This window comes from Megascapheus bottae, chromosome 22, assembly GCF_031878675.1.
Source record: "Megascapheus bottae isolate mThoBot1 chromosome 22, mThoBot2.hap1, whole genome shotgun sequence".
Lineage (NCBI taxonomy): Eukaryota > Metazoa > Chordata > Mammalia > Rodentia > Geomyidae > Megascapheus > Megascapheus bottae.
This window is the reverse complement of record NC_143530.1, coordinates 8,449,275-8,475,172: the sequence shown is the minus strand read 5'-3', so window position 1 is coordinate 8,475,172 and position 25,898 is coordinate 8,449,275. Positions and strand designations below refer to the sequence as shown.

General features: G+C 42.2%; 2 protein-coding genes across 18 annotated transcripts; one reads left to right on the top strand and one right to left on the bottom strand.

Annotated features, from left to right (window-relative positions):
- Positions 1-785: 785 nt before the first annotated feature.
- On the bottom strand, positions 786-7,523 carry Oard1 (O-acyl-ADP-ribose deacylase 1). Of its 4 annotated transcripts, XM_090355719.1 has the most exons (7): positions 7,462-7,523; positions 6,372-6,586; positions 5,778-5,867; positions 5,251-5,395; positions 4,097-4,155; positions 2,982-3,094; positions 786-1,431 (listed from the first exon to the last, which is right to left on the bottom strand). In XM_090355719.1, exons 3-7 carry the CDS (start codon positions 5,814-5,816, stop codon positions 1,329-1,331), a joined length of 459 nt encoding a protein of 152 aa, XP_090211845.1. In that variant the 5' UTR covers positions 5,817-5,867; positions 6,372-6,586; positions 7,462-7,523; the 3' UTR covers positions 786-1,328. The 4 variants fall into 4 exon arrangements, with proteins under 4 accessions (XP_090211845.1, XP_090211848.1, XP_090211846.1 ...); XM_090355722.1 differs by lacking the exons at positions 5,778-5,867; positions 7,462-7,523 and having other exon boundaries at positions 6,372-6,454; XM_090355720.1 differs by lacking the exons at positions 6,372-6,586; positions 7,462-7,523 and having other exon boundaries at positions 5,727-5,788.
- On the top strand, positions 6,834-25,645 carry Nfya (nuclear transcription factor Y subunit alpha). Of its 14 annotated transcripts, none has more exons than XM_090355706.1 (11): positions 6,834-6,962; positions 10,608-10,706; positions 12,080-12,232; positions 13,837-13,923; positions 16,650-16,796; positions 18,082-18,213; positions 18,381-18,486; positions 19,544-19,710; positions 19,968-20,141; positions 21,214-21,315; positions 23,043-25,645. In XM_090355706.1, exons 3-11 carry the CDS (start codon positions 12,158-12,160, stop codon positions 23,094-23,096), a joined length of 1,044 nt encoding a protein of 347 aa, XP_090211832.1. In that variant the 5' UTR covers positions 6,834-6,962; positions 10,608-10,706; positions 12,080-12,157; the 3' UTR covers positions 23,097-25,645. The 14 variants fall into 14 exon arrangements, with proteins under 14 accessions (XP_090211832.1, XP_090211831.1, XP_090211838.1 ...); XM_090355705.1 differs by having other exon boundaries at positions 10,572-10,706; positions 12,083-12,232; XM_090355712.1 differs by having other exon boundaries at positions 10,572-10,706; positions 13,840-13,920.
- Positions 25,646-25,898: the final 253 nt, after the last annotated feature.

The window sequence follows — 25,898 nt, the reverse complement described above, 5'->3', positions numbered from 1 at the left end:
ATTTGCCTAACATATACAAGGCCCTGGGTTTGATCCCCACCATAGGAAAAAATAATAACTAAAATGAAAAATTCACTTTGTAAAGTTAAAATACTCAGCTTTCTGCTACCACCCATTTTCATTCAGTTTTGTACCTTCTGACATCTTCTCCTTCTTTTCCCCTTTCATTTTGTTTCAGAGACAGAAGCAAACTTCCAGAAAAGCCTCAGTTTAAGTTTGCCAATGAACTTGCTAGCCCTGCTGCCAAAGCCAAGCAACATTTGTCTGCTCTACAAAGATACACAATTTAGTACTTTCTCGGACAGTTGCCTCCGAGCAGTCTGAAATGTGATGAGAACACAAGTCTAAAGTATGAAGGACTAATATTTACTCAATATTCTTGACATCCTAGGTGGCTGCATGCCAGAATCTTCTAGAGAGGTTCAAAACACAAACCTATAATCCCACCTTGACATCAAAATAGAACTATTTTTTGAGGAAAAGGTCCTTATGCTTTTAAAGAGATTTATGTAGACTTTGGGATTCACTCTACCTAAATTAACATAATACTAGGCACTTAAGTATGATTTGTTTCATTCAGACACAGAAACTATGCAGTAAATAGAACTTACCACCATAAGATTCTAAACCCTGCCTGCCAATCATGCTGATCTATTGCTCTTGTTCATTCTTATTTCTTACCTTACTACTTTCCCAGTAGCCTGTCTGCTAACTCTTCAAGTCAACCCCTCCTGTCTCCAATTACCCAAGTCCCAAACAGCACAGACATGAGCAGAGAACCTCACTGAACTCCAAGAAGAAGATTTATTTTTCCATTTTTTCAGTCACCACAAATTCTTGGTAACAAAGTAGACCTCAATTCTCTGTTTTGTAATGAAAACAACACATACTTCTCTCTAGGATAAATGTGAAGACAAAAACAACATCAAGTTAAGTGTACAACTAGTAAAAACAAACCTAAGTGACTCAAACTTTCTTCCCTTTCTGAAAGTGCTCTTAAAAAAAGCAGAGGGGACAAAAAAAAAAAATTCAATGCTGCCCCCTAGTGGCCAGCCAAAAAATTAAGATGAGTACTGGAGCAAAACAGGTCCTCCCTCCTATTAGGCCACTACTCTCCAACCTCCTGAAAAAAATTAGCAACATATCTCAAGCAATCCCTCCACTAGTGTCCCCAAAACAATGATATACAACAGCCTAAATACTGCCTGTGACATTGAGTCCTTTACACAAACATTTTCCTCTGCTCATTTTCAAGTCAGTTTGCTCACTCCTATGGCCAAGGAGTGATGACACAGGAAAACACAGACACATCCAAAATGTTCATCTGTTCAGAGTGTGTACACAGTAATTTTGATGTCTGTTGCCTCAAATACCTCTTCGATCATCGCAGACACATTTTCCCACTGCAGACGATCAAGACCACATCCGATCCTAAAAAAAGACAAAACACCTCGATTGGTTGTGATGAAAGAATCTAGGATTTAGCTCCTTTCCCCTTTCCTTTGGGCTGAATACGCTCTAAGCGTAGTTACCTAGTCTCATGCTTACAGGAAGTCATAGTAAGAGCCTGGATGTCAATTCTTGTCACATCACCCATGAATGTTCCTAGGCAGCCCTAACATCCAGTAGCTGTCACTTCTCTTTGCTTAATAAGGTAGCACTTTCCAGTTGTTCCAAGCCACTATCATTCTAGCTCTTTGGATGAAAACTGTCTGTGCATGGATCAGAAGAACCTGGTACTTTTCACATATGCTTATAATGGAATGCTAATGATGATAAAAAGAAGAAGTAAGACAAAAGACAAGATCTCCACAAAAAGTCAAGAAGGAATATTGGGAAATACTGAGCTGCTGATAATTGAGAATAAAGTCTTTACAACACCCTGGCATGAACTCTCCTTCCAAACTAGCATCACTTGATACCTTTCTCCCAAAACATCACTTTATTATAACTAACATCCCCAGGGACAAAAAGGTAGCTTTAAAAAATGCTAACTTATAAACCAAGTTCCTAGAGAATTGTCATTTTAAAATTAGTCTTTGGCCAGACAGGCGCAAATGGCTCATGCTTATATTCCTAGCTACTCAGGAGAATGAGATCAGAAAATCATGGTTAGAAGCCAGCTTGGGCAGGAAAATCCATGAGACTCTTATTTCCAATTAAGCACCAAAAAATAAACAAACAAGCAAACAAAAAACAGAAATGGAGCTGCAGCACAAGAGGCAGCACTCTAGCCTTGAGCAAAAAAAGTTCAGAGACAGAGCCCAGGATCTGAGTTCAAGCCCTAGGGTACACATACACACATACACACACAAAAGCACACGCACATCAGTCTTGTTATATAAACCATGATCAGTGTGAGATAAAGGTCACTGTACACATGTTCAAAGTAACTCAGGATTTGTGATGAATCAGCATGTAAGGTCAGCACTAATTCTACACTGGGTGACAAGACAATATCCTGAAAAGGAAGTAAAGAGTCACTGAATAACCAAGGTCATTTCCTTCAGCTCAATTCTGGGAAATCACAGGGACAAATCCTTCAGCTGCTAACCACACTGACTAAATACAAGCATCCAATGCAAGACAGTGATCATTTACAACTTTCTTCCAAGATTAACAAGTCTGGGAGACCAGAAGGGGCCCAAGAGAGAAATCACAGTTGTTCATTCTTTAGCTTACACTGCTTCAGAAACCAACACTAGGCTTTAAGCATCAGAGAGGGAATGCAATGTGACTGACAGACCACCAGTGCTCCCCATTGAGTAGACTGAGCCAGGTGTGTGTTTCAAGTTATTTATCCCAAACCATTTGACTAGCTGGAAAATGGCTATGCTGTTTCAACTGGCTTTACAGGTTTGGCTATTTGTCTACCTTTGAATCTACTTTTTTGGCTCAGCTTTGAAGTTGTTTGTTTTGGGGTTAAACAGTAAACCTCATCAATCAATTAAATCTTCAGTTAGGGCCCTGCATTTCCTTGCCTGGGCATGGAAATTTCAGTGACTCCATTCTTCAAACAATGGGACTTCATGGCTTCTAAACTCTTCCGTAAGTTTTCATAAGTTGGCTTGTGGGAAGCCCTCTTCTTTGTAATCTAAATACAAAGAAATGATTCAAATTCTCATTAGCTAAAAAACGAAAGCATAAAAAAGTCATCAGATTCCAACACATCTTGAAAATTAAAAAAGTGCATTTTTACAGATTAATCTAGAGCACAGATGACAAATGTCATATTGTCCATTCCACACTGTTATGGAAGGAAGGTACCAGGAAAATCCACTAAATGGGACTCATGTCCTGTCATCAAGCAATCTTTCTTTCTCACAAGGAAACCCATGAGATAGATAAGTTTTACCCAATGTAAAATGTTTTTAGGCAAGACAGTGAAAGCTTTTGTGCCACTTCTAAGAGATAGGTGACATATGTGACAAGGAAGAATCTATACCATCAGGAGAAAGTATTACTTGCATTTTTGTTTTCTACTAAAGAACGAGAAACTGCTAGTTTTTCTATATAAAACATTAGAAGTCACATCAGCCTTAAAGACAAAATTCATCCGGTGAGGCCATCTCCCCACTCAGATTGCCATCCAGATAAGGCTTACAATGAGTGGGTTGGCTCTAAGTCAACCATCACCATTATTAAAGAAGCCACATGTCCTGCGAGGCCAAAGCACAAGTGGACAGGCAGAGAATCCCACATGCATGCAGCACCCCATTCATCCAAGAGAGGAACTTGGTTATTACTTGATGATTACATTTGATAGGGAAAAATAAGATAATCCTCTTTGGAGAATCCTGTCTCTTGAGACTTTGCTTTTCTCTGTCTCATTATAACAAGGAAAGAAATCACAGGAGGTGTCCCATACTATTACAAGCCTTTGAACATCCGTCAATGACAAATAGGCCAACAGGCTTGACTGAAGCAGTACAGCAGCCTGGTAAACCAAGCAGACAGCACCACCACCTGACCGACCTGAGCTATAATGAGATCAGAAGCTTTATAACATTCTTATAAATCTAAAACAGAGCATCGTGATCAGTAGTCTATTTGCTCACCAGTCCTTACAACATATCAAGATTTGGTCCCATCTTACCAAATAATATATATAGCGCCCATCTCTCTTCAGAACGGCCACTTCTCCAGATTTCTTCTCTAAGAAAAACAGTCATTTAATACTGGAATACTGGAACAGAAGAAAGAAAACTAAAAAGGACCACCCTCTAAAGTTTGTTTGTTTTTTTTAAATCTTTATAGATCTGAGTTTACCTTAGAGCAAGAAATAACTTTTACCTATGAGGAAACTACCATTTCCTTTATTTTCTCTTTTTTCAGATAATGTATGTTTCCTCATATCCCATATTTTGTCCTGCCTTAAACTACCCCCTTATTTGTCCACTTAAAACATTTGAATGTCTGTTTTGAAATTGTTTTAAAAATTTTTCAGTTGCCAAACATGTTCATTCAATAATCTTCTACAGAGCCATGTTAAACATGAGAAACATTTTAACAAGTGCTTAATTACTAAAATTTCAAATCAAGCTGGGCACCAGTTGGCTCAAATCTATAATCCTAGCTACTCAGGAGGCTGAGATATAAGAATATTTAAGGTTTGAAGTCAACCTAGGCAGGAAACTCTGAGAGACTCTCATCTCCAATTAACCACAGAAAACTGGAAGTGGTGCTGTGGCACAAAGTGGTAAAGTGCTAGCTTTGAGCAAAAAAGTGTCCAGGTCCTGAGTTCAAGCCCCACAACCAACAAAAAAAGACAGAGACAGACACAGACAGGCAAAAACTGCTTTTGTCTTTAGATGAAGTACGAATAAATGACAGTCTATGATTCTACATGTATTTCAGATGTAAAGTCATTGGTAGAGAGAATGGGTCTGTAAGGAAGATGTGCTTTCTACATCTCTCACTGAAAACAGGTAGGATATTAAGTCCAGGACCTAAAAGCCAACCTGACACCTGTAGACTTTGCTAAGCACCTCAGTTCCCAAAGATTTCAGAGAGGCAGGTCTAATATTATCAAAGAAACTTGATGATAAAGGAAAAGGAGACTAGAGACTTTTACAGGAATCAGGTATGATAAAGGCAGAAACCAGAGGCCATTTCTGTGAGGGAAAACTTAATCTGAACACTTAAAAGCAGTCATTAGCAACCCCCCTCTTTGCATGCATCTTAAATGAAGTATGCCAGAGATCAAAAGATGCTTTAATCAAGAGGAAATAAGCTGCTTTCAAAACTCACGTTGATTTACCAGTTCCTGCACCCCTCCAAATTTCTTCTTAAAGAGGACTGCTATTCCAGCACCCATGCGACAGTCCTCGCTAATACAGTGCGCTAGAGAGTCTGTTTGGGGGCAGGCAAAAAGGTCTCCTTTCACATAGGTAATCTAAAAAAAAAAGTGCAATGGGAATGAAAATGTTGTATTTGACACTATATAGATATATACACACTTTCTTTCCGATCACTACTGTTCGCGTTAACTGTCCCCCACCACTGTGTCTACCTGGTTTTGGTCTCCTCTGCAATGTGAATAAAAGCTCACAACTTAAAAAAGAGTTAAACACAAGGAGGACACAAAGTAGGTGTGAAAAGGGAAGGTGATGCGTGATCCCTGTCTAGGACTGAATTCCCCTTCCTCGAGTAAACCAGCTAGAGAGAGAGGAAAAGAAAAGACAATCCCACGGCCGATGTAACTGCGATGTGTGTATGCTTTTGACCTCAATTATTCTCAATTCCAGGTCACCGATAAGTTAATGGCGGTTACGCACGCGGCTCCCGTCTGCCTCTTCATTTAGGTGCGTGGCCATCTTACGGAGTTCGCTATTTGCAGAACTTAAGTGGTTTTTATTTTCCTTCGGCTACAAGAAGGGAGGGGGGCGGAAAGCAGGTAAAAATAATAATAATAATAATAATAATAATAATAATAATAATAATAAAAAGCGCAGGCGGCCTGAACAAAACGGGCTCGGCCGCCCTGCCGGGTTGAGCCGCTCCGCCCCTAGCTAGGCCTGCAGACCCCGCGCTCGGGCCGGGGAAGGCGCGCGGCGGCGTGGGGCGCGCTCCCCCGGGGGGCGGACGGACGGACGCCCGCGGCCCCGGCCCCGCCCCGCGCGCCCGCACCCTCGCCCTCGGCGGGGGAATCCGGCTTCGAAAGGAAAAAATGACGGGAAACCCGGCCACCCAGCCGGCGACCTGCCACCAGAGCCGCGGGCGAGGGGAGTGGGAGACGGAAGAGCCCGGACACGCGCTCCGTCCCGTCTCCTACCCCGGGGAGAGAATGGACCCGAGGCAGCCGTTAAGGGGCCCCCTCCCCCCCTTCCCGGGGCACACCCACCCCCTCCACACCCCAGGATTGCACGCACCCAAGATGGCCACCCCCAATCCTGCAGCGGGGCGGACCCGGGCCGCTCTAGCCGGCGAGGCGAGCCTGCTCTCGGTGGTGCTTGTCCTTAGTCACTTCCGGCCGTCCCTTCCGCGGTCTCCCGCCGCCGCCCGGGCATGCGTGTACGGAGAGTCGGGAAGAGCTGCGCTTGCGCACTAGCCACAACGCTGGGTCCTAGGAGACGCTTCCGAGGGGCTGAGCCGTTGGCAAAAAAAAAAAAAAAAAAAAAAAAAAAAGGTGAGTGTGCGCCTGCGTGCTGCTACGCGCAGGGCGGAGTCTAAGGGGAGCCTCCTGGCGCGCCTGCGCAATCCTTCCGTACGGAAGTGGGCGCGGCCTGTGGGCGTCTGCGCGGTCCTCCTTCGAGGGCCGACCTGGAATTAGGGGGCGTGGCCTCTGGGCGCGCCTGCGCGGAGGCGGTTGGAGGGAGGCCTTATTTCCCTTTGTTCGAGTTCGCCATTTTGCCAACTAGCGGCAGTGGCGGCGGCAGCGGCGGCTGGAGTCTCTGATTGGGTTTCGGAGTCCGGTACTGGAGCCAATCAGCGCGGGCAGCGAACCGGGGGAGCGAGGCACGGTGAGTAAGAGGAGCCAATATCCAGCGGCCCAGAGCCGGCCCCAGCGCCCCGATTGGCGGGTCTTGCTGACCACTCAGGAGAGGCCCAGGCGCCCGTCGAGCCCGGGGAGTCGGGCTGAGCTCCACCGAGTCGGGTGGCCTGTACCCCCGGCCCGGAGCTTGCGGGCCACTCCCGGCCACGGCCTGCGGGGGCCCGGGAGCGGGCATGTCGGCTCCGGGGCAGCCTTCTGGAGGTCCCAGCCCTCTCGGGGCCGCCCGTGCGGGATGCCCCGTTGGGCTCGGCTGCCAGCAGAGCCCCTGCCCTCGGATACACAGCGCGCCCCCGGGGCTCGAACCCCCCACCCTTCCTGATCTCCCCGGCCTCACCCTGAAACCCGCCCGCTTGGTCTGTGTGCCCCGGACCGGAAAGGGCTTCCCGCGGGTCCGCAGCCCTTATCCCTGCGTGGGCCGAGCCAGGATCCGTAGCCCTTACCCCCCCCACCCCACCCCACCCACCCACCGTGATGGAAAAGAGACCGCGGCGACCCGCGCGCCTCGGCCGCGGGCCCGGTGCGCCCGCCCGGCCCGCCTTCCCGGCCCAGGTCCACCCCCCCTCCCCGGGCTCGTCATTTCCTCCCCACCCGGCTCGCACACCTCCGTGGATGGCTTGTCTGGATCCTGGAAGATGGATATAGCCCTGCGCGGTCTCTTCCCCGGGCCCTTCTTCATCCTTCTCTCCCATGGCGGAGGCCGTCACCTCTCGTCTCCTGGGGGGTGGTCCAGCCTCACCCCCCCCCCCACACCCCGTACCGATTCTTTCTTCCTTTGAACCTCCCTGTCCCCCTTGGGAGGTGGCAGGCAAGACATGAGCTCCATTCACCCATCTTAGATACTTAAGTACCCTTCTCAACAGATGTTTAGACACTTGGCGGTAATGGAGTTTTTCTTTGGGGGGGGGGTGTCTCCGAAGCCACCAGTTTAATTTGTGGTAAGGCGTTAGCTTCTCGCTGGGGAGGTAGAGGCGCAAATAACGACCACCCCTGTTTGGTAGAGCCTTGACAGGTGATGGCCACTCAGGGCTGACGACCGAGCCCGGTGTGGGGCCAGGTCCTGTGTGAACTAGCAACAGCCTCTCTTCACCACCAAGCTCTTGAGGGGTCTTGAAAGGGTGATGATTTGGGCGTGACACGGGCCCGCCCTGCTTCGGGTTCAAACCCATGGCGCAGAAGTCCTGCCTTGTGCTGTTGGCTGCAGAATGCTGAGTATAGATAAATACGCAGTGTTTGGCCTAGGGGGAAAGCTCACCGGTGGAAAACACTTCTAGATCTTGCTAAACGGGTTTTTTTTTTTGGGGGGGGGTTGTTTTTGTTTTGTTTTGGGGTGTTTTTTTTTGCAGCTATTTTGTTTGAAATACCAGATAGAGGGGATTTGAAACTTTTTCCTCATACTGAAAAGAGAAAATGTGGATTCTGACCTATTGTAATAGTGACTGACCTCTTTCGAGAAGAAAAGATTGTTCTACAAGACTAAAAATTAGTCTTATTCTGGTAAAATGTCTTGGCAGTCTTCAACACTTAATTTCAGCATATGATGCGTACTTTCTTTCTGTTTGGGTTTTTTGGTCTTTAGTCACATGTGCTATGGTCATAGCAACTGGTAGGTTTGAGAAAGTACAGAAGACAGCACTCTTCCCGCTGTGTAAACAGCTCTTGTTTTTACTATAGGGTTTTTCTTTGTTGTGTAAACTATTTTCTAAATTTGCTTCCTCACATAATAATAGACAGGGCAGTGTAGCTGAAGATCTCTTTTGAAAAATACATTTGCCTTTGGGTTTGGTGGTTTAACCTTGCTAATCTGGAAATAGATCCATGTGGTCACTTCAGAGGTAGAGCGGGCATCTCCCACTCTTCCTCAGTTCCTCTAGAGTCTCATCCTCTACAGAGCAACCTCTTGCCCCGGTGTTGTAAAAGAGCAACGTGGCCTCTAGCTTTCTGTGGTCATGAAGACGTCTAGTATGCTAATCACAGGAAAATACAGAAATTGTCCAGTATTTTTTGTTCTGTCTTCACCCCCTCTTATCAGCTAGCCATGCTCTCACACTTAATACCAATTCAGAAAGTACTTTCTAAAACAGTGGCACACAGGATATCATTAATGACAAGAAGGAGCAAATTAGGATGATCTACTCCAGAAACCTCTGTAGGTGTATGGGGAAGATGGATGGCCCTTCGTTGCCTATTTTTTTGATCAGATACAGATAAGGATCCATTGGGTTGGGGGGGTGAGTTGTGAAATAGCTAGGCTTTTTCCTACAGTTGAGTATAAAATGCAAGTATGTGTTACATAAAAAGTATTTCATGAAACTTGTTTTTCTCACATTTGTTGTGTTTCTGTGCATATCAAGTTGTAATACAAAATGTTTCTTACTGCGGTTTTTGATTTAAAAAAAAGTTAGAAAGGCAAGACATACTTGTAATCCCAGCACCTGAGAGCTTAAGACGACAAGAGTAAAAGGTTTGAAGCCAGCTGGGGTACATAGTGAGACCCTGTCACCAAAACAAGAAAATAGAAAGGCCAGACATCAGTGGCTCACACTATAATCTTACCTATTCTGGTGGCTCAGGTCTGAGGATAAAAGTTTCAAGCTAGCAAAGAAGTCTGTAAGACGCTTATCTTCAATTAACCAGTAGGCCTGTATTAAGTGATAGAGCTGCAGCTGTGATCAAAAACATCAAGAGCACAAAGCCAAGTTCAAGCTCAGTACCAGCACTTATTTCATGTAGTTTAATTTCTAGAAGCTATAGCTTTATAATGTGTATGTTCACAGAGAATAGGTTCCTACTGATTGGCTAACCTGATGCTCAGCACCTTGAAATGACGAGGGAAAGATGCTCTAAGAGGAGAGTGTTCATATTGACCAGAATACATACATGCAGCCATCTGTCCTTTTCCCCCAACACCCCAACCCCAAGGAAAAAAAGAGATCCCCCCCCAAAAAAAAGCATTGGAAACTGTAATTAGGAGAATGAACTAGACAAACCAAATCTGACTGGCTTGTCATCATTTAAGGCAGAGAAACGCTTGAGGAAAGGCGGTATGTCATATTGTGTTGCAGTTTTCCTAACTGAAGTTCACGAAAGTAAGAACATACGCCTTCTCGAGAGCCAGTTGCATTAGCAGTCTCAGTAACAGGCTCCACAGAAATGTGAGAGAATTGCCACTAGGTTTAAAGCTCCTATTTTTACTCCTCAGAGTAGAGTAGATTTAATTGCTCTGTAATTGGAACAATTGTGTTACCAGAATAAATTAGTTAAGATGAAAATCTGTATGTTTTTTAGCCATTCTCTTGTGCTTCAAGTTATATCTTAGTCTCATAAGATAGAAAATAATCCATGCAATAGGGTAACTGTTCAAGAAGTAATGTACTCACTACCTCATGAATGGAACTGTAACCCTTGTATACATCACCTGGACACAATTTTAAAAAATTAAAAAAAGAAAATAATGCATGTACCAAGGGGATGTATGGTAAGTGAAAGTGTTTTAAAAAAATTATCTTTATTTTTGGGAGATCAGCTTGATTGAGACAGAGTTTCAAGCACCAAGTATTGATTTTTTTTTCTTTTTTAGTATACAATGTGAGTTGATTATCTGTACTCTACCCAGAAATCTCTCAAGAACTGATTCCTGCCAACCAGTTCAAAGCCGACTACTGTGAAAACCAGAAAACCATTTGGCCTATAGGCAATGAGAAGAAACTATCAAGTTGAGTTATTTTGCTACTCGTATTATTAGATCTATTGGGTACTCTATGTCATTCCATAATAGAGCCAACAATGTGTATAGCAAGCACTCACATGGCCACTTGCCATTGTATTATGGTGACGTAGCCATCCTATCACTTATGACTCAGATAACATGTTCATTTGGTTTATTGGAAATCGGCTTGATCTGTTTTTTTAGTTTATTTAATTTTACATTTTTTCCAGTTGTAGAAAATTAATACTGAAGTTGAAAAAGTGTCTGGGCTATATTCCTATCATCTGCTTCCTACTGCTCTTGCCGTACCAAAACCTGTCCATCTCTCCCCGTCGTCAGTGGATCCATCGTTTAGTTCATTTCAGAATAAATTTGAGGTCTCAGCTACACGTTCCCTTAAAGGTTTATATATACCCTTGAATATTATACTAGTGACCTTTCCATTGCTGAACCAAACACCTGAGAGGGTCAACTTCTAAAGACAAAGGGTGTGTTTTGGCTCATTGTTTTGGAGGGATCCAGTCTTTGGTTAGTGAGCCCTGTTGCTCTTGGTCAGATGTGAAGCAGTATCATACAAATGGTGCTGTTAAGGAGGTACCAGTGCATAAAGCAGGGAGGTACAGATGCACTGTACCTGTAGTTGGTAGCAACACTGCTGGGCAAGTAAGGAAAACCGAGTATATGCAGAAAGTGAGACTGTTCAAGGTGTCAGGCACCCAGTAGAAGCCTTGGAACATATGCTCTGGCACGGGGTACTACCATATCTAGTTGTAAATATTGTTGACATTAGTAATTTATAGATTACAGTACAACTCTAAAGCCTTCATTAGCGCTTTTTCACTTGGTTCTGGTAAGTGGAGGTTTTTGTTTTTGAATTGACACATGCAAAATGCATGCTTATAGAGTGGGGTTTGGTAAGCAAATATTTGCCTGTAGGCCTAGTGCAGACTACTGAATAAATAGTACACTTTGAAGTTTTGACTTGTTTTCCATATATACTGGACTCCAGAGTCCAGTACATGGTTGGTGGACAGCATGTGTGTGACATAATTAAAGAAACCTGATTCTCAGATACATGCAGACCTAGAACTCCATGTTAGACAGCCTTGTAAGAAAGATAGTTTCATGAGTATGATGGAGGCATATGTTGCCTTATCTATTAAAAGATAAGGTTACCAATAAATGACTTAGGAGCATTTTTAAAACAGGAAAATGTGATTTGTAATGATAATAATCATGCCATATAATCCTAACTAAATACAATATTGAATATGAACATTTCCTATTCTTTTCATCTGTTTTTTGCATATATTACATAACAGTGATGTCACTAAGGTTATTGACGACCTCATTGTAGTTTTTCTTGTACCTTTCTCTAGTAGAAGTGTGTCACCTCAACACCTTCTGGATCTCCAGAGCGAAGCACTCTGTGGACGGGATTCTAACTCAGAGGGGCCATGGAGCAATATACAACAAACAGCAATAGTTCTACAGAGCAGATTGTTGTACAGGCTGGGCAGATCCAGCAGCAGGTATGGAAGCAAGACTGCTTTAAGATCACAGTAGGGCTCAAGGTCACAAGCACTGGCTCAGGTGATCTGTAGATTGCTCTGGGAACTAGTTAAAAGGTACCAGATCTTATAAAATAGTGGGTCTGACCAGTTGCTGAAGTACTGTCCACAAGGATCTGGTTTATACTCCTTTTTACCTCACTGAAAATAAGACACCTATCTGTTTTTCAGATGGAAATTGGGGCATTCTCCCTCTTTCTTTCCCTCTCTCTCCCTCCCATTTCTCGTGTGAACTAACATGATTTAGTAAAGGTTTGGCCACAGTAGATGATGGTGAGCTTCAGGGAATGCACTCTTCCATGATTGATTCACCATAATATTTCTGAAAAGTTCTAGTTTAACATTAGGATAATATTTCAATAGCCACTGTTACGGATAAGTACATATGAGGAAGGAATTCCTGCCACTCCTTTGTTTCCTTATGAGAATGAGCTGCATTCTTGAATTTATACACAGATATTTTCTGATGCTTTTTTTTTTCCTGGGGGGGTGGGAGTGGTGGTGTTTGAACTCTGGGCCTGGGCGCTGTCCTTGAGCTCTTCAGCTCAAGACTACCGCCTTACCCTTGAGCCACAGCCTCACTTCCCATTTTCTAGTGATTAATAGGAGATAGAAGACAACAGTCTCACAGCTTTGTAGTGCTGGCTTTGTAGTGCTAGGCTGGCTTTGAACAAGATTCTCCTGGGTAGGTTTCTAAATAATGTCTAAAGACATGTACTATGCTTCCCTTTGACCTTCTGTTCACACTGATCACTTGAGAATGTTTTGTCTTCACAATGGAACTAAGCTGATTTTTTTTATTTTAAGGTAGTTAGTGGAGAAAATAGAGGAAGTACTGACAGTGAGTTGATTCTATCCAATGGCCAAAGGAAGGGGCTGCTCTTGGTTAATACCACAATTGTGTTTCCTCCTTTGCTGTCCTTCCCTTCCACATTAATTGGGTGGTACTGCAGCTTCTTTCCACTGCCTTAGAGACGAGCTTTTCCAAAAGGCCCTCCAGGAATTACCTTAGTGGATGGACTGATCTTCTGTGAGGACTTACAAAGAAATGAAATAAGATCAACTCACTGGGAACATTGCTTCTAAGGCAATCTAGTCAGGGAGAAATAAATCTTAGTTTGGTGACATATAAGCAATGATGTGGTAAACATGCTTTTGAGTCACAGTGATTCATTTTTTTCTTTCTTAATGACTGCATATAAATCCCAGAACTTCTTCAGTAAACTTTCAAGACTGTTGAAACCTGCTAATTTTATTCTTCCAAACTTACTAAGGAAGGAAAAAGAACATTGGGATGATTCTGTGAGCTGAAAGTGTAGGGAAGGGCTGCATGATAAGCTTTTGTGTTAAATGATGTTGATACTCATTTTGAGATCCACTCTGGGAAGAGAGCTAGTGCTCTTTGATCCTCCTGCACAGCAGATGCAGTGTGGGGATCCGTATATACCCAAAGTCCATTGCACGCAAGATGAGCCTTTTTGAAAGGGGAGGTAAAGTGATATCATGTCTTGAGCTATAACTTTCCTTCCTGACACATTTCAAGCTCTTCCTGTTCCTGTTCTCAGCAGCAGGGTGGTGTCACTGCTGTCCAGCTGCAGACTGAGGCTCAGGTGGCATCCGCCTCAGGCCAGCAAGTCCAGACCCTCCAGGTAGTGGTGCCTTCTCTGGCTCTCTGTGAGCCCTGCATGCACTACTTCTCTCCTCCCATCTGGTGCTCTTTGTGGTAGGATCTCAAGTAGGAATGGCAGAGTCATTTGCATGTCTCTTGCTGCTAACTTGTCTTAGAGGCTCTCTGGTGCCAATATCCTAATGTCTGATTCCAGGTCATGTAGTGACTGCTGTATTCTGAAATTTTTATTTGGCCGGTATATTTCTTTGGGAATGTTGAGGGATGGTGAAGAAGTGATAGGAAGAAATTCTTACAAGTGGTATTAGAATTTACCTGGTACTCAAAACTCAACTCCAATTGCATAGTGAAATTTTATGAATTGATATTATAGTAGAGAAGGAAACATACAAATGAAGCTAGGATATGCTTTATTTTTGCTAAAATAGTGACTGAGCTACAGAATAATAGTGTCTAAGCTCCTGATCTTGTTAGTCTCCTGTTTACTGCTTTTTCACTTTCCTTTTGGGGGAATAATGCCCTATCTTTTGTGTCAAATAATTCTTGGCTGGGCAGGATGGACTATTCTTCTAAGTGTTAGAGCCACTATGAGAATTCTTAATTGGTTAAATGAATATTCTGGGAGGCGGGGGGGGGGGATTTTTTTTTTTACAAAATCCTTAGTTAACTAATGCAGTACCTTAATATTGTATGTGGCCATGTTAAATCTCCTAAATTGGGGGATTGGGGTATAATTTTGCCAGTTCCTATATATAAACAGAAGGAAAAGCACTAGTCTTTTCTGTGTCTGTAGATTACTAAAATAACCAGATTTTTTAAAAATTGGGTAAGATGTGGATTCTTGGGCTTTTTCCTCCATTGAATTAGAAACAATTCAGAAAAGTCATTGTAGGTTAAGTAGCATTTTCTTCTGAATGCTGCTAAGCATCTTGCAGTTGACTACTCCTTATTGTCACCACCACCCCCACCCCCGCTCTGTCACTAGTAAGTAGTAAGTGGTGATACAGAGCCAATTACCAGTTCAGCAAAAAGTTCAGTTTGTAGGTACTCCCAAACTGGATTGGAATCTTGGATCAATAACTTTTTATTCATGTTTGCTTTACCTTATTAATATAGAAAACAGCATTTGGATTATTGTTTAACCACTTGTCAAATGGAAGTGTAACATTGCTCTTAACTGTATGGCTTCTTGTCTGATGCATGTGTCCTCATAATCATTCATATGCTATAAACAGTGAGCTTCTCTGAGTCTCTAGTGTTTGCTCATGTGCATGTATGGCATGTCAGTGTGGAAGGAAATTAAGATTATAGATAACTAAGATTATAAATTACTAATGGTGTGTCTTAAACTTGTGTCAACTACTTTAAGAAATGAAAGCACATTATAGAATTATTCATTATACACTTTTATTATACACATTGTACAAAGTTATTCATGCAGTTAAACCTATCTTGATGGAGAATGTGCATCCTTGGTGTGGCAAAGGAATTTCAATGGAGAAGAAAGGAAAGTTTAAGAGAAAGCATGATTCAGGCTATAAAGTCCTTAAAATGTAGTTTCTCAAAGGGAAGTTTAACAAAACCTAGGATTTCTGTAATCCTGAAGATTCCTGTGTACGTTGATGGTGGCAGTACTTTAAGCTGCTCATCAAGGACAAATTGACTTTTAATTTATAACTGTCACTGGAGCATACATTTACTATCATTACAAATGCATAATAGTTCAGTGGCTCACACCTATAATAAGAAGCTAGGACCTAGAGAAGGTGGTTCAAAGCCGATCCTGGCAGAAAAGTACTCCGTCTGCAATTAACCATGAAAATGTCAACTGGAAGTATGGCTCAACTGGTAAACACCCAGCTGTGAGCTAGCAAACCAAGCAACAGCACCAGGCCCTGAATTCAAGCCCCTGTAGCAACCATTACACACGCACACGCACGCACACACACACACACACATTTTAGTCATATATTCTTTTGTTCTGTTAAAGTAGTTTTCCAAAACAGACTTGAAGAATGAAAGTTTTGAACTTTCAGCTATTTCACTAATCACCCTGTTCTTATCCAAAGTGACATTTTTTTAGAATACTGCGAAGTATTCTAGTTGGTTTTAGATTTGCATGAACTGCTCTAGTTGCTAGTGTAGTCTTGATTTGTAAGAACTTAAAAACTGGAAATTGTTTGTATACTTGACTTCCCTGATTTCATTATTTGTTAGTGTTCCTGATAAAATTTCAGCAGTCACATATATTGATGTCCATTGTGAAAAGCTTTCCACTGGAAGTTGCAAACTGATGTCAAAATATTTTCAGGAAGTCTTTAGTAGTGGGTTCTCTAAGCAACAAACTTATATCTAGAATCCTCAACATGAGATGAAGAGAATAAAAGGCAGACATTTCACCTTTGCTTGAAAAAGGACCTGTATCTTCTGCATACATTTTCAAAGCAGGCCCCTGGAATGAGGACTACATAGTTTTATTTACCTCCTGTATTTCTTTAGCTTTTCCCTCTGCCACCATCACCACCCTGTCACTGATTACTTTCCCCACCCTCATTAGAGACCTTTGCTAGGCATTCGGTCAATGAAAAGGGAAAAGCTCTGATTTCTTGAGTCAAAACTTAACCTTTCAGTGCTTCTATTTCCCCCTCCAGCCAAGCAGCAGAATAATTCATTTGAATGGGGGGAGGAGCAGGAGGAAGGGGAGACTCTTTCCTTATGATAGTTCATTGTTCTTATTTCATTTCTTTGTAGGTCCAGGGGCAGCCATTAATGGTCCAAGTAAGTGGAGGCCAGTTGATTACATCAACTGGTCAACCCATCATGGTCCAGGCCGTCCCTGGTGGACAAGGCCAAACCATCATGCAAGTACCTGTGTCTGGTACACAGGGTTTGCAGCAGGTGAGTAGGATGATTTGTTTTTTCTTTGCCAGTCCTGGGGCTTGAACTCAGGGCCTGGACACTGCCCTTGGACACTTTTTACTTGAGGCTAGCACTCTGCCACTTGAGCCACAGCCCCACTTCCGGCCTTTTCTATGTATGTGGTACCGAGGAATGGAACCCAGAACTTAGTGCATGCTCAGCAAGCACTCTGCCCCTAGGCCACACTCCTGGCCCAGGGCTTTTAAGAAGTGTTTAAGCTGGGTGAGGTGGCTCACCCTTATAATCCTAGCTACTCAGGAGGCTGAGATCTGAGGATCAAGGTTCAAAGCCAGCCCCGGCAATACAAAGCAGAGCTGATTTCTTATCTCCAGTTAATCACTAAAAAATGGGAAGTGGGGCAGTGGCTCAAGGGTAGGGCAGTAGCCTTGAGCTGAAGAGCTCAGGGACTGCATCCATGCCAGAGTTCAATCCCCCATGACCCCCAAAAAAGAAGTGTTCAGATCATGTATTAGTAGAACAAGAACGTATGAGCTGCTTGACAGTTGGTGTTACAGTCATTTGCTTCCTACCCCATATTTTACAGTTAGTCAATTTTCTGCTTTTGTAATGCCAGTGGTACAAAGCAGAACTCTGCAGAAATTTGACCTCTCCAAGAAAAACAAAGACATTAAACATGATCTTCAATTGTTAGACAGTAAAAGCTGTTGTTTCCTATAAAGATGAGAATTAGTTTAATTTTTGTTGTGCAATGTGTTGGACCACTTAAGGGTAAGGTTTGTTTCTTCTGTTGGGAATCATCTTAATCTGTTTTCTTGTTAGCCAGTACTAAGGCTTGAATTCAGGGCCCTGGCTCTCAATCATCTTTTTCCATCATGGCTGATGCTCTACACTTGAGCCAGGCCTCCAGTTCAACGATAGTATTCTACCACTTGAGTCACAGCACCAATTCCAGCTCTTTCTGTTTATGTGGTACTGAGGAATAGAACCCAGGGCTTTATGCGTGCTAGTAAGCACTCTCCCACTAAACCATATTCCCAGCCTAAATAAGCAGACTTTTGAAAAACAAAATAACTCTTTTTAAAAGCAAGCATTGACTGTTTAATGTCAGACAGCCAGACAGTACTCAAAATTCTCTTATCACTTCATAAATGGAAAATGTTATCACTAATTCATAGCTGAGGGCAGAGTAGGATTTCTGTCTTTCCCTCTTGGGAATGCTTCTTGCTTTCTGGAGGAACTTGTTTAGCATTTGGAGACAGAATGGTATCATTGAGATGGTATCGTTTCTGTGTTCCTTCCACAGATACAGTTGGTCCCGCCGGGACAGATACAGATCCAAGGCGGACAGGCTGTGCAGGTGCAGGGCCAGCAGGGCCAGACCCAGCAGATCATCATCCAGCAACCCCAGACAGCTGTCACCGCTGGCCAGACCCAGGTAATTCCACCTACACTAGAACAAAACTAACTTGGAAGGGCCAGATACATAGAATAAACATGGGAAGAAGAGCATCTGTGTTGTTATTTTCTAAGAGGGACTAACACTTCTTTTTTGTCTGTGGATGTCTTTGAAATCTATTGACTTGTCTCATTTCCTTCCTGCAGACACAACAGCAGATTGCTGTCCAGGGGCAACAAGTAGCACAGACTGCTGAAGGGCAGACCATTGTCTATCAGCCAGTGAATGCAGATGGCACCATTCTCCAGCAAGGTAAGTATGCCCATCCATTTCTCTAGGGCTTCTCGTGACATCTTTTCTATCTCCTGAGTAACTGAATGCTTCAGAAGACAGTGATCCAAAGCCAAGAGTCAGTGGCTTACGTCTGTAATCCTAGTTATGCAGGAGACTGACATCTGAGGATCAAGGTACAGAGATAGCCCAAACTGGGAAGTCCATGAGACTCATCTCCAGTTAACCAAAGAGACTGGAAGTGAAGCAGTAGCCGAAATGGTAGAATAATAGCCTTGAATACAAAAGCTCAGAGACAGCAACCAGGCTGTGATTCAAGCCCCAGGACTCACACCAAAAATAAATAAATAAATCCCACTGGTCCACGGGATTATTCTTTCATGTTCTTAGAGAAGAGATCTTTGTAAGGTTGGAAATACGAAATTTATTTATTGGTAAAGAATTCATTAGGGGTGGGGGGAAAGGAAATCATTTGGTAATCATGTCTACTGTTTATGTAGCATTTTACTAAGAGTAAAGGAGAATTCTCAACCTCTGGTCTAGTAAAGGATTTGTGTGAACAAATATAGTACAATGTCCTTAAGTATGTTCTAGGAATAATGATGCACATGTAAAGATCTCTTTGGCAAGTTTTATTCCTCTAATGATTCTTTGTCAGGTTGTGATTAACACATTATAGATTTATAAAATCTATTCTAGAATAGATTGTTCTTTGCAGTGGGTCTAGCTTTCACCTAATACAGGTAGTCAGGCTGACCTATAGAAGGAGAGGCCTCCAGAGTTTCTCACCTCCTTGTGAAAACCGTTACTGGAACATCTCAGGGAAATACTGAGGATAAAGATACTCAGAACTATGCCTTAGACATTTGATAGAAATGCTGAAGATAGGACTGTTTGGATTGTATGTGGCAAACCAGTGTAAGAAAGTGGAGAGCACTTTCCTCCTCCTTGTGTTTTCAGTACATTTTTCCAGGGTAGACGACTAAGTGCCAGGTAGAAGAGGGACTAATTCTGTGCCCTTCTTTCTGTTCTGTGTACCTGGTTTTTTTGTTTTGTTTTATGTTTTATTTTCTTAAAGTTACAGTCCCTGTTTCAGGCATGATCACCATCCCAGCAGCCAGTCTGGCAGGAGCACAGATTGTTCAGACAGGAGCCAATACCAACACCACCAGCAGCGGGCAAGGGACTGTCACTGTGACGCTACCAGTGGCAGGCAATGTGGTCAATTCAGGTGGAATGGTCATGGTAAGCAAACTGATTCTTCCGTTTACTGTTTTTATGCACTGCAGTTTTCCATGTGTTTGCCTACAAATTTCTTGAGCTTGAAAGTCCACCTGTGACAGAACTGTCTGGATATTTGCTTCAGTGTAAATGTTCTCCAAGAATCCACATAAAAAGTAACTTGGGGTAGCATTCAGAAGGAAGTAGATTAGCAGGCATCCAGAAACTTTGCTGTGTCCATACTTCATGACACTAAGAAGCCCTTCTCCTCCACTGCATAGATGGTACCAGGAGCTGGCTCTGTACCTGCCATCCAAAGAATCCCTCTACCTGGAGCAGAGATGCTCGAAGAAGAGCCACTCTACGTGAATGCAAAACAGTACCACCGCATTCTTAAGAGAAGGCAGGCCCGAGCTAAGCTAGAAGCAGAAGGGAAAATCCCAAAGGAGAGAAGGGTATGTATAACATTGGGAAAAACCCAGTAAGTAAGTGACACAGTTCCAGTTACACTTTTGAGACATTTTATTTATTAATTTTTTTCCTCCCGTCCTGGGCTTGAGCTAAGGGCTAAGCACTGTTCTTAGATTTTTCTCAAGGCTAGAATAGAGCTTTACCACTTGAGCCTCAGCACCACTTCCAATTTTTTTTATTTTCTTTCTATGTATGTAGTACTGAGGAATCAAGCTCGGGTCTTCAGGCATGCTAGGTAGGCATTCTACCACTAGGCCAAACTCCCGGCCCTGACAACTTTTTAAGATGATATGTTTCCTTGAGGGCCTTCTCATCAACGACAGTTAGAAAACTATTACCTTTTCTTAGAGTTAGCATTTATTGTTGTTCCATGTAGCTTCAATTATAGCAACAAATCAAAACAATGGCTCAAACAAGATGGTTTTTTCTTGTATGAAAGATGTACACAAATAATCTTGGACTAGTAGTATAATTCCGTAGTTCTCTCTACCATCTCCTGTCTTACTGTCCTGATTTTGTAGATGGGAATGAGTGTGTGCTGCGATTTGTTTATATTACCAGTCCTGGGGCTTGAACTCAGGGTCTGGGCACTGTCCTTGGTCCCTTTTGTTCAAGGTTATCACTGTCACTTGAGCCACAGCATCACTTCTGGTTTTTTCTATGTATATAGGTACCAAGAAATCAAACCCAGGGCTTCATGCATGCTAGGCAAGTACTCTAGCACTAAGCCACATTCCCAGCCCCTGGCCTAATATTCTTAGTGTATATTTACAGTGCACAGTGGCTGCTTAGGCTCTAGGCTAGAAGCAAAGGGAACAAGAAAAGGTATCCTAAAGTTAATTTAGACTTTGTATTCTGAACAATAATTATCTTTGGTATCCTGTCATCTTATTCACTGATTCAATAAGTGTTTTATCCAAAATATTCTCCATTATTCCTTCTTAATTGTCCCACAGTCTTAATTTGATCACTGTTAAAACTTTTAAGGCTGAAATTTGTGCTCTAGTTCATTCTTGTTTCTGCCTGGTAATCAAGTGGTTTTATTTCTCTGTTCAGAAATACCTGCATGAGTCTCGGCACCGCCATGCCATGGCTCGGAAGCGTGGGGAAGGTGGACGATTTTTCTCTCCAAAAGAAAAGGATAGTCCCCATATGCAGGTAAGGAGACACAGACCTCTTGTTCTTTGTTTGTCTTTGATCATAAAAACACTAAAAGATCTTTAATCCCTGTTTTCCTCTATTTTTTTCTCAGTCATCACTATTTCTTAAACGTGTTAATTTTTTAAGGACTAAGTTTTATATTGCCTCTTAGTGTATTCATTCATACAACAGCTAACACAGTGTGACAGGTACTGTGCTAAGCACTTTAGTGAGCTTTTCTTTTTTTTCCATGGAATCTCTAAGGCAACCTCAAGATGGTGTGAAAAGAATTGAGACTTTTGTTATCATTTACATTTAATCTGAGGTTTTGAGATGTAATATGCCTAAGATTAAAATGCTCTACTGTTATTAAGCCTAGGTAGCCTGAGTTTACTGACATCTATGCTATACTGGCTTACTAATTCCATTAATTATCTTAAATGCATTCTGTCAGTATATCCAAAATGGAAATGTCTCAGTTTTGTTTCTAACACCTAAACCAGTCACTCATCTAAACAAGTGACATGTCCATTCACCAAGTAAAGCTTGAACAGTTCAATTCTCAAAGAAATCCTTAGTTTTATCTCTAACATAATTTGAGTCCATGTACAACATTTTTCCTTCCCAGCTGATGACAGGCTGGTCTAATACTGTTTTCTTAGTCTGGTGTATCTGGTATTAACTAAACTGCTGCTTAAGTGGTCTTACTTCTTCCAGTCGTGTTCTGTCTTCCCCTTCTCCACATCTTAGTATGGTGTCTAATCACATCACCATTCTACTTCCAAGTCTTCTAATTCTAACCATCTATTTTCACTTGGCCACAAATCCAAAATCTTTACAATTACCAACAAGCCTGTGTACCTGTCTTTGGTCTGTTTTGTTTGATCTCTTATCTTACTCTGTTCGCCCATCTTTTCTTTGTTCTTAAAATTGATTTCCAACTTATAATGCTCTGTACTCCATTTCTTCTAAAGCCTTGGTTTAGATCAGAAAAGTCATTTTATACATAATTATAATTTTATATATAATCCTGACTATTCAGGAGGCTGAAATCTATCCTGAATAGGAATTGTGAGACTCTTACCTTCAATTAACTACACACACACACACACACACACACACACACACACACACACACACACACACACACACGGAGCTATGGTTCAAGTCACAGCACTAGCCTTGAGCAAAAATATCCAAGGACAGTGCCTAGGCCCTAAGTTCAAGCCCTAGGACTGGCAAAAAAAGAAAAAAAAAGGCAGGTTCTGCTCTTAAATGCAGTCACCAGAAAATGATAAATCATGTCATCATGGTTTCTCAGTCTTTTCTCAGCAGTATGAATATTCTTATGACCCTTAAGAATATAATACAACCTGAAAAAGCCCAAGGATAGTGCTCAGGCCCTGGGTTCAAGCCCCAGGACTGGCAAAAAAAGAAGAAGAAGAAGAAGAAGAAGAAGAAGAAGAAGAAGAAGAAGAAGAAGAAGAAGAAGAAGAAGAAGAAGAAGAAGAAGAAGAAGAAGAAGAAGAAGAAGATATAATGCAACTCAGGGTGCCTAGGAAGAATACGTACTATTAACTATTGGGGGGGTTGGTAGTGGAGAGCCGGGCCAGGCTTTACATTGAGGAATAATTTTCATTGTCTTTCCCGATGGAGCTATGTTTTAAACCATATGTGTAGGCAAGTTGTGACATCCAGAAATTTCCTATTGCTTTACATCATTACTGTGCTGTCTTTGTCTCTAGGACCCAAGCCAAGCTGATGAAGAAGCAATGACACAGATCATCCGGGTGTCCTAACCTCCGGCCAAGGGTCACATTCCTCGCACTGTTTCCCTCTGTTCAGGAAATTGATCAACTCTTCCAGTGGGACACTGGCAGTCACACTCTGCCCTTTGCTACAGGACAGAAACCACTTAGATTTTAATAAGTGGCTCAGTGTTCTCATTGCCGTGGGGTCTGGCAAATTGAAGTTGCAAACCTTTATCACCCTTTCAGTCAGGACCTGTTTCAGACTGTTGAAGATACTGATATTTGGTGGATTCAGGTGATACAAGGAGACACTTGCCAGCCCAGCAGTACACAAGCACTTAATGTAGACTGGAGAAACCAGATAGGCATCTCAGCGCGAAGAGCATCCTTCTCAACTTGAAGTACAGTCAGGGAAGCAGAAGCCTACTCCTTCTCGTGGGCATCTCAGGCTGACTGACTCAGTGGACACTTTGTATTTAGAGATGGCATGAACGTTCCGTATTATGATATAGAAACAATAAATTATCTGACATACTGTCATCTCATCTATGGTAACAAGAATCTTTGTCTGCCCACATGTTAGCTTAATAGTTTTGGACTTCAGCCAAGGAAGTTCAAAAGGATTTTTGGACCCTGGGAATGAAATGATTTTTTTTTTTTTTCCAAAAAGACAAGAACACAAACATATATACTGAATCTCTCTTTCTCTCTTTTCTTTTAGTTTTGGGAGGTTTGTGGTTTTGTTTTTACAGTTGTAAAGAGTTTAACAAAGAGAAAGTGAAGGCTACTCAAAAGTGAGCTGTGGAACCTGGACAAACCATTGTCCTCCTTCATTCTTTAGTTTTGACAAAAGATTTGTTTGTCCCTCTGTTGACTGGTCATCTGGACCATAGTTCTTGGCATGGCTACTTATAAGACAATTTCAAGTGTATTGGACTTCACCATTTCCTAAGTTGAAAAGAAACTCTAAAGCAACTTTTATGCTGGTGCTGAGGATATTATAATACCTCCTTCACAGAGACACAAACTACAATTTTTTTTCTTAGTCATAGGTTTGTGACAGTATTTAGGGAATGGATGGATCTTTATGTTTCTCTAGGAGAGAGAAAGAACAGTCTATATGTCCATATGTTGTCATAGCACATGAGTCTAGTGGGTGGATGTCTAGATTAGACAGTAAACTGAAGAGAAACTAATTCACCTATACACTAGCGTCTTTTTAATAGGCACTGAAAGAAGTCCTGAGATTGGATCCTTGACAATTTCTGAAAAGTACTCTTCAATCTGGAGCTTCCTGAGGATGTTAGCCTTATTCTTAGAGTACTTTGTGCTAGTCCCAGAGAGCAGACATTCTCATTCTTCCTGTGGCAGCTGATTCTTTGGTGCCAGTTTCTATGTTTTCTGCATAGGTTTTATGCAGCAAGTTTTCACATTGCATATGTACAATAGGAATAAACTAGTGATAGGCGACAGATAACAATGGTGTCAGCATCTGGGCCGTAGATCCCAGAATAAATTGGGTCTCAGAAACCTATTTCCTAGGCAAACACTTTCTCTGAGCCACACCCCTAGTCCAGAAACCTATGTTTTAAACATTTTGATCCCTGAAAGAAACTAACAAAGAACATTTGGAGTTGGTTTACTAACAGTAAAGATTGGCTTTTCTGACTTGACTAACTGGATGAACACAGGGAAAAAACCTCTAAAGAAAATATCAGGAAGGAGAAAACACTGTAATGGTACATAGAGGCACGGAGCTATGCAAAGGAAATAGGAAATGAAATGTCTTTCTGATGCCAAGAATCCTGTCATTTCTCCTAGTTTCCAGATTTTAGGGGGTGGGGTAATTCAGTAAGATCATTGAACACTTATGTGTCTTCACATTAGCTTTCAGACATTAATTGCCCAAGTCTTAAATACTAACTAAAAACAATAAGGAATATTTTTTTTTAAGTCTGAGACGTGGAGACATTAGATCTGAAGAATTTCATTTGCAATGCTTCAACAGTTCTAAAATGCCATTTTCGTCTGTAAGTTTGTACATAGTAATACCAGTCTCACTGTTGCTGAAATTCTGTTTTGAGCAGCCAGCTTGACTTTTGTGTGAAAATGAAATGCTTTGGTTATCATTTTGTCACTTGACATCATTTCAGACAGCATATGACCCCTTTATTGTCGTCTTAGCACACAGTGATAGGCTAACTTACGAGTTTTTCACTTTCACTACTACTTGTTTTAGTCATTTGTCTTTGTGACTATACTTTACTGTTGACTTCAAAAACGCAGAGTGAATGGATGAGTGAAAAATTAGTTTAATACATTGTTACTTGAGGGGTTTTTTTAATGCAGGATAAGTGTAAGTGTATATATTTTAATTGCACTGGTATATGGAGCATGCCAGTGTCTATACCACTGGACCAACAGCCTTTTCTGGCTCCAGGTTGCCTGATGATAATGTTCTGATTTTCTTTTGGGGAGTTTCGTTTTTTCTTGTTTTCCCCTCCAACAGTAGGGGAGAGTTACAGGTGATCATTGATGTCATCGCAGTTTGTTATTTTTTTTAATAAATTTATAAAAATGACTTCCAAAAATCTGCATCCCTTGGGTTCCAGGTTGTTTGTAATATTGAAGTTGTGTTCTCTAGACAGATAAGATTTTCAGAATGACTGATAGCCAAAACAACCCCCAACTTTCCTGGTTGTTGAATATCCACTGTATGCCCAGCCTGTTCCTCCTTGATTCTCTACAGGAATGTGAGCAGTAGAAACCGTCACAGGAGAAAGTCTTGGGACCAGAGAAAAGCAGATCCTGGGAGCTGTCTGTAAAGGAGATGGGATGGGCCAATCCTGG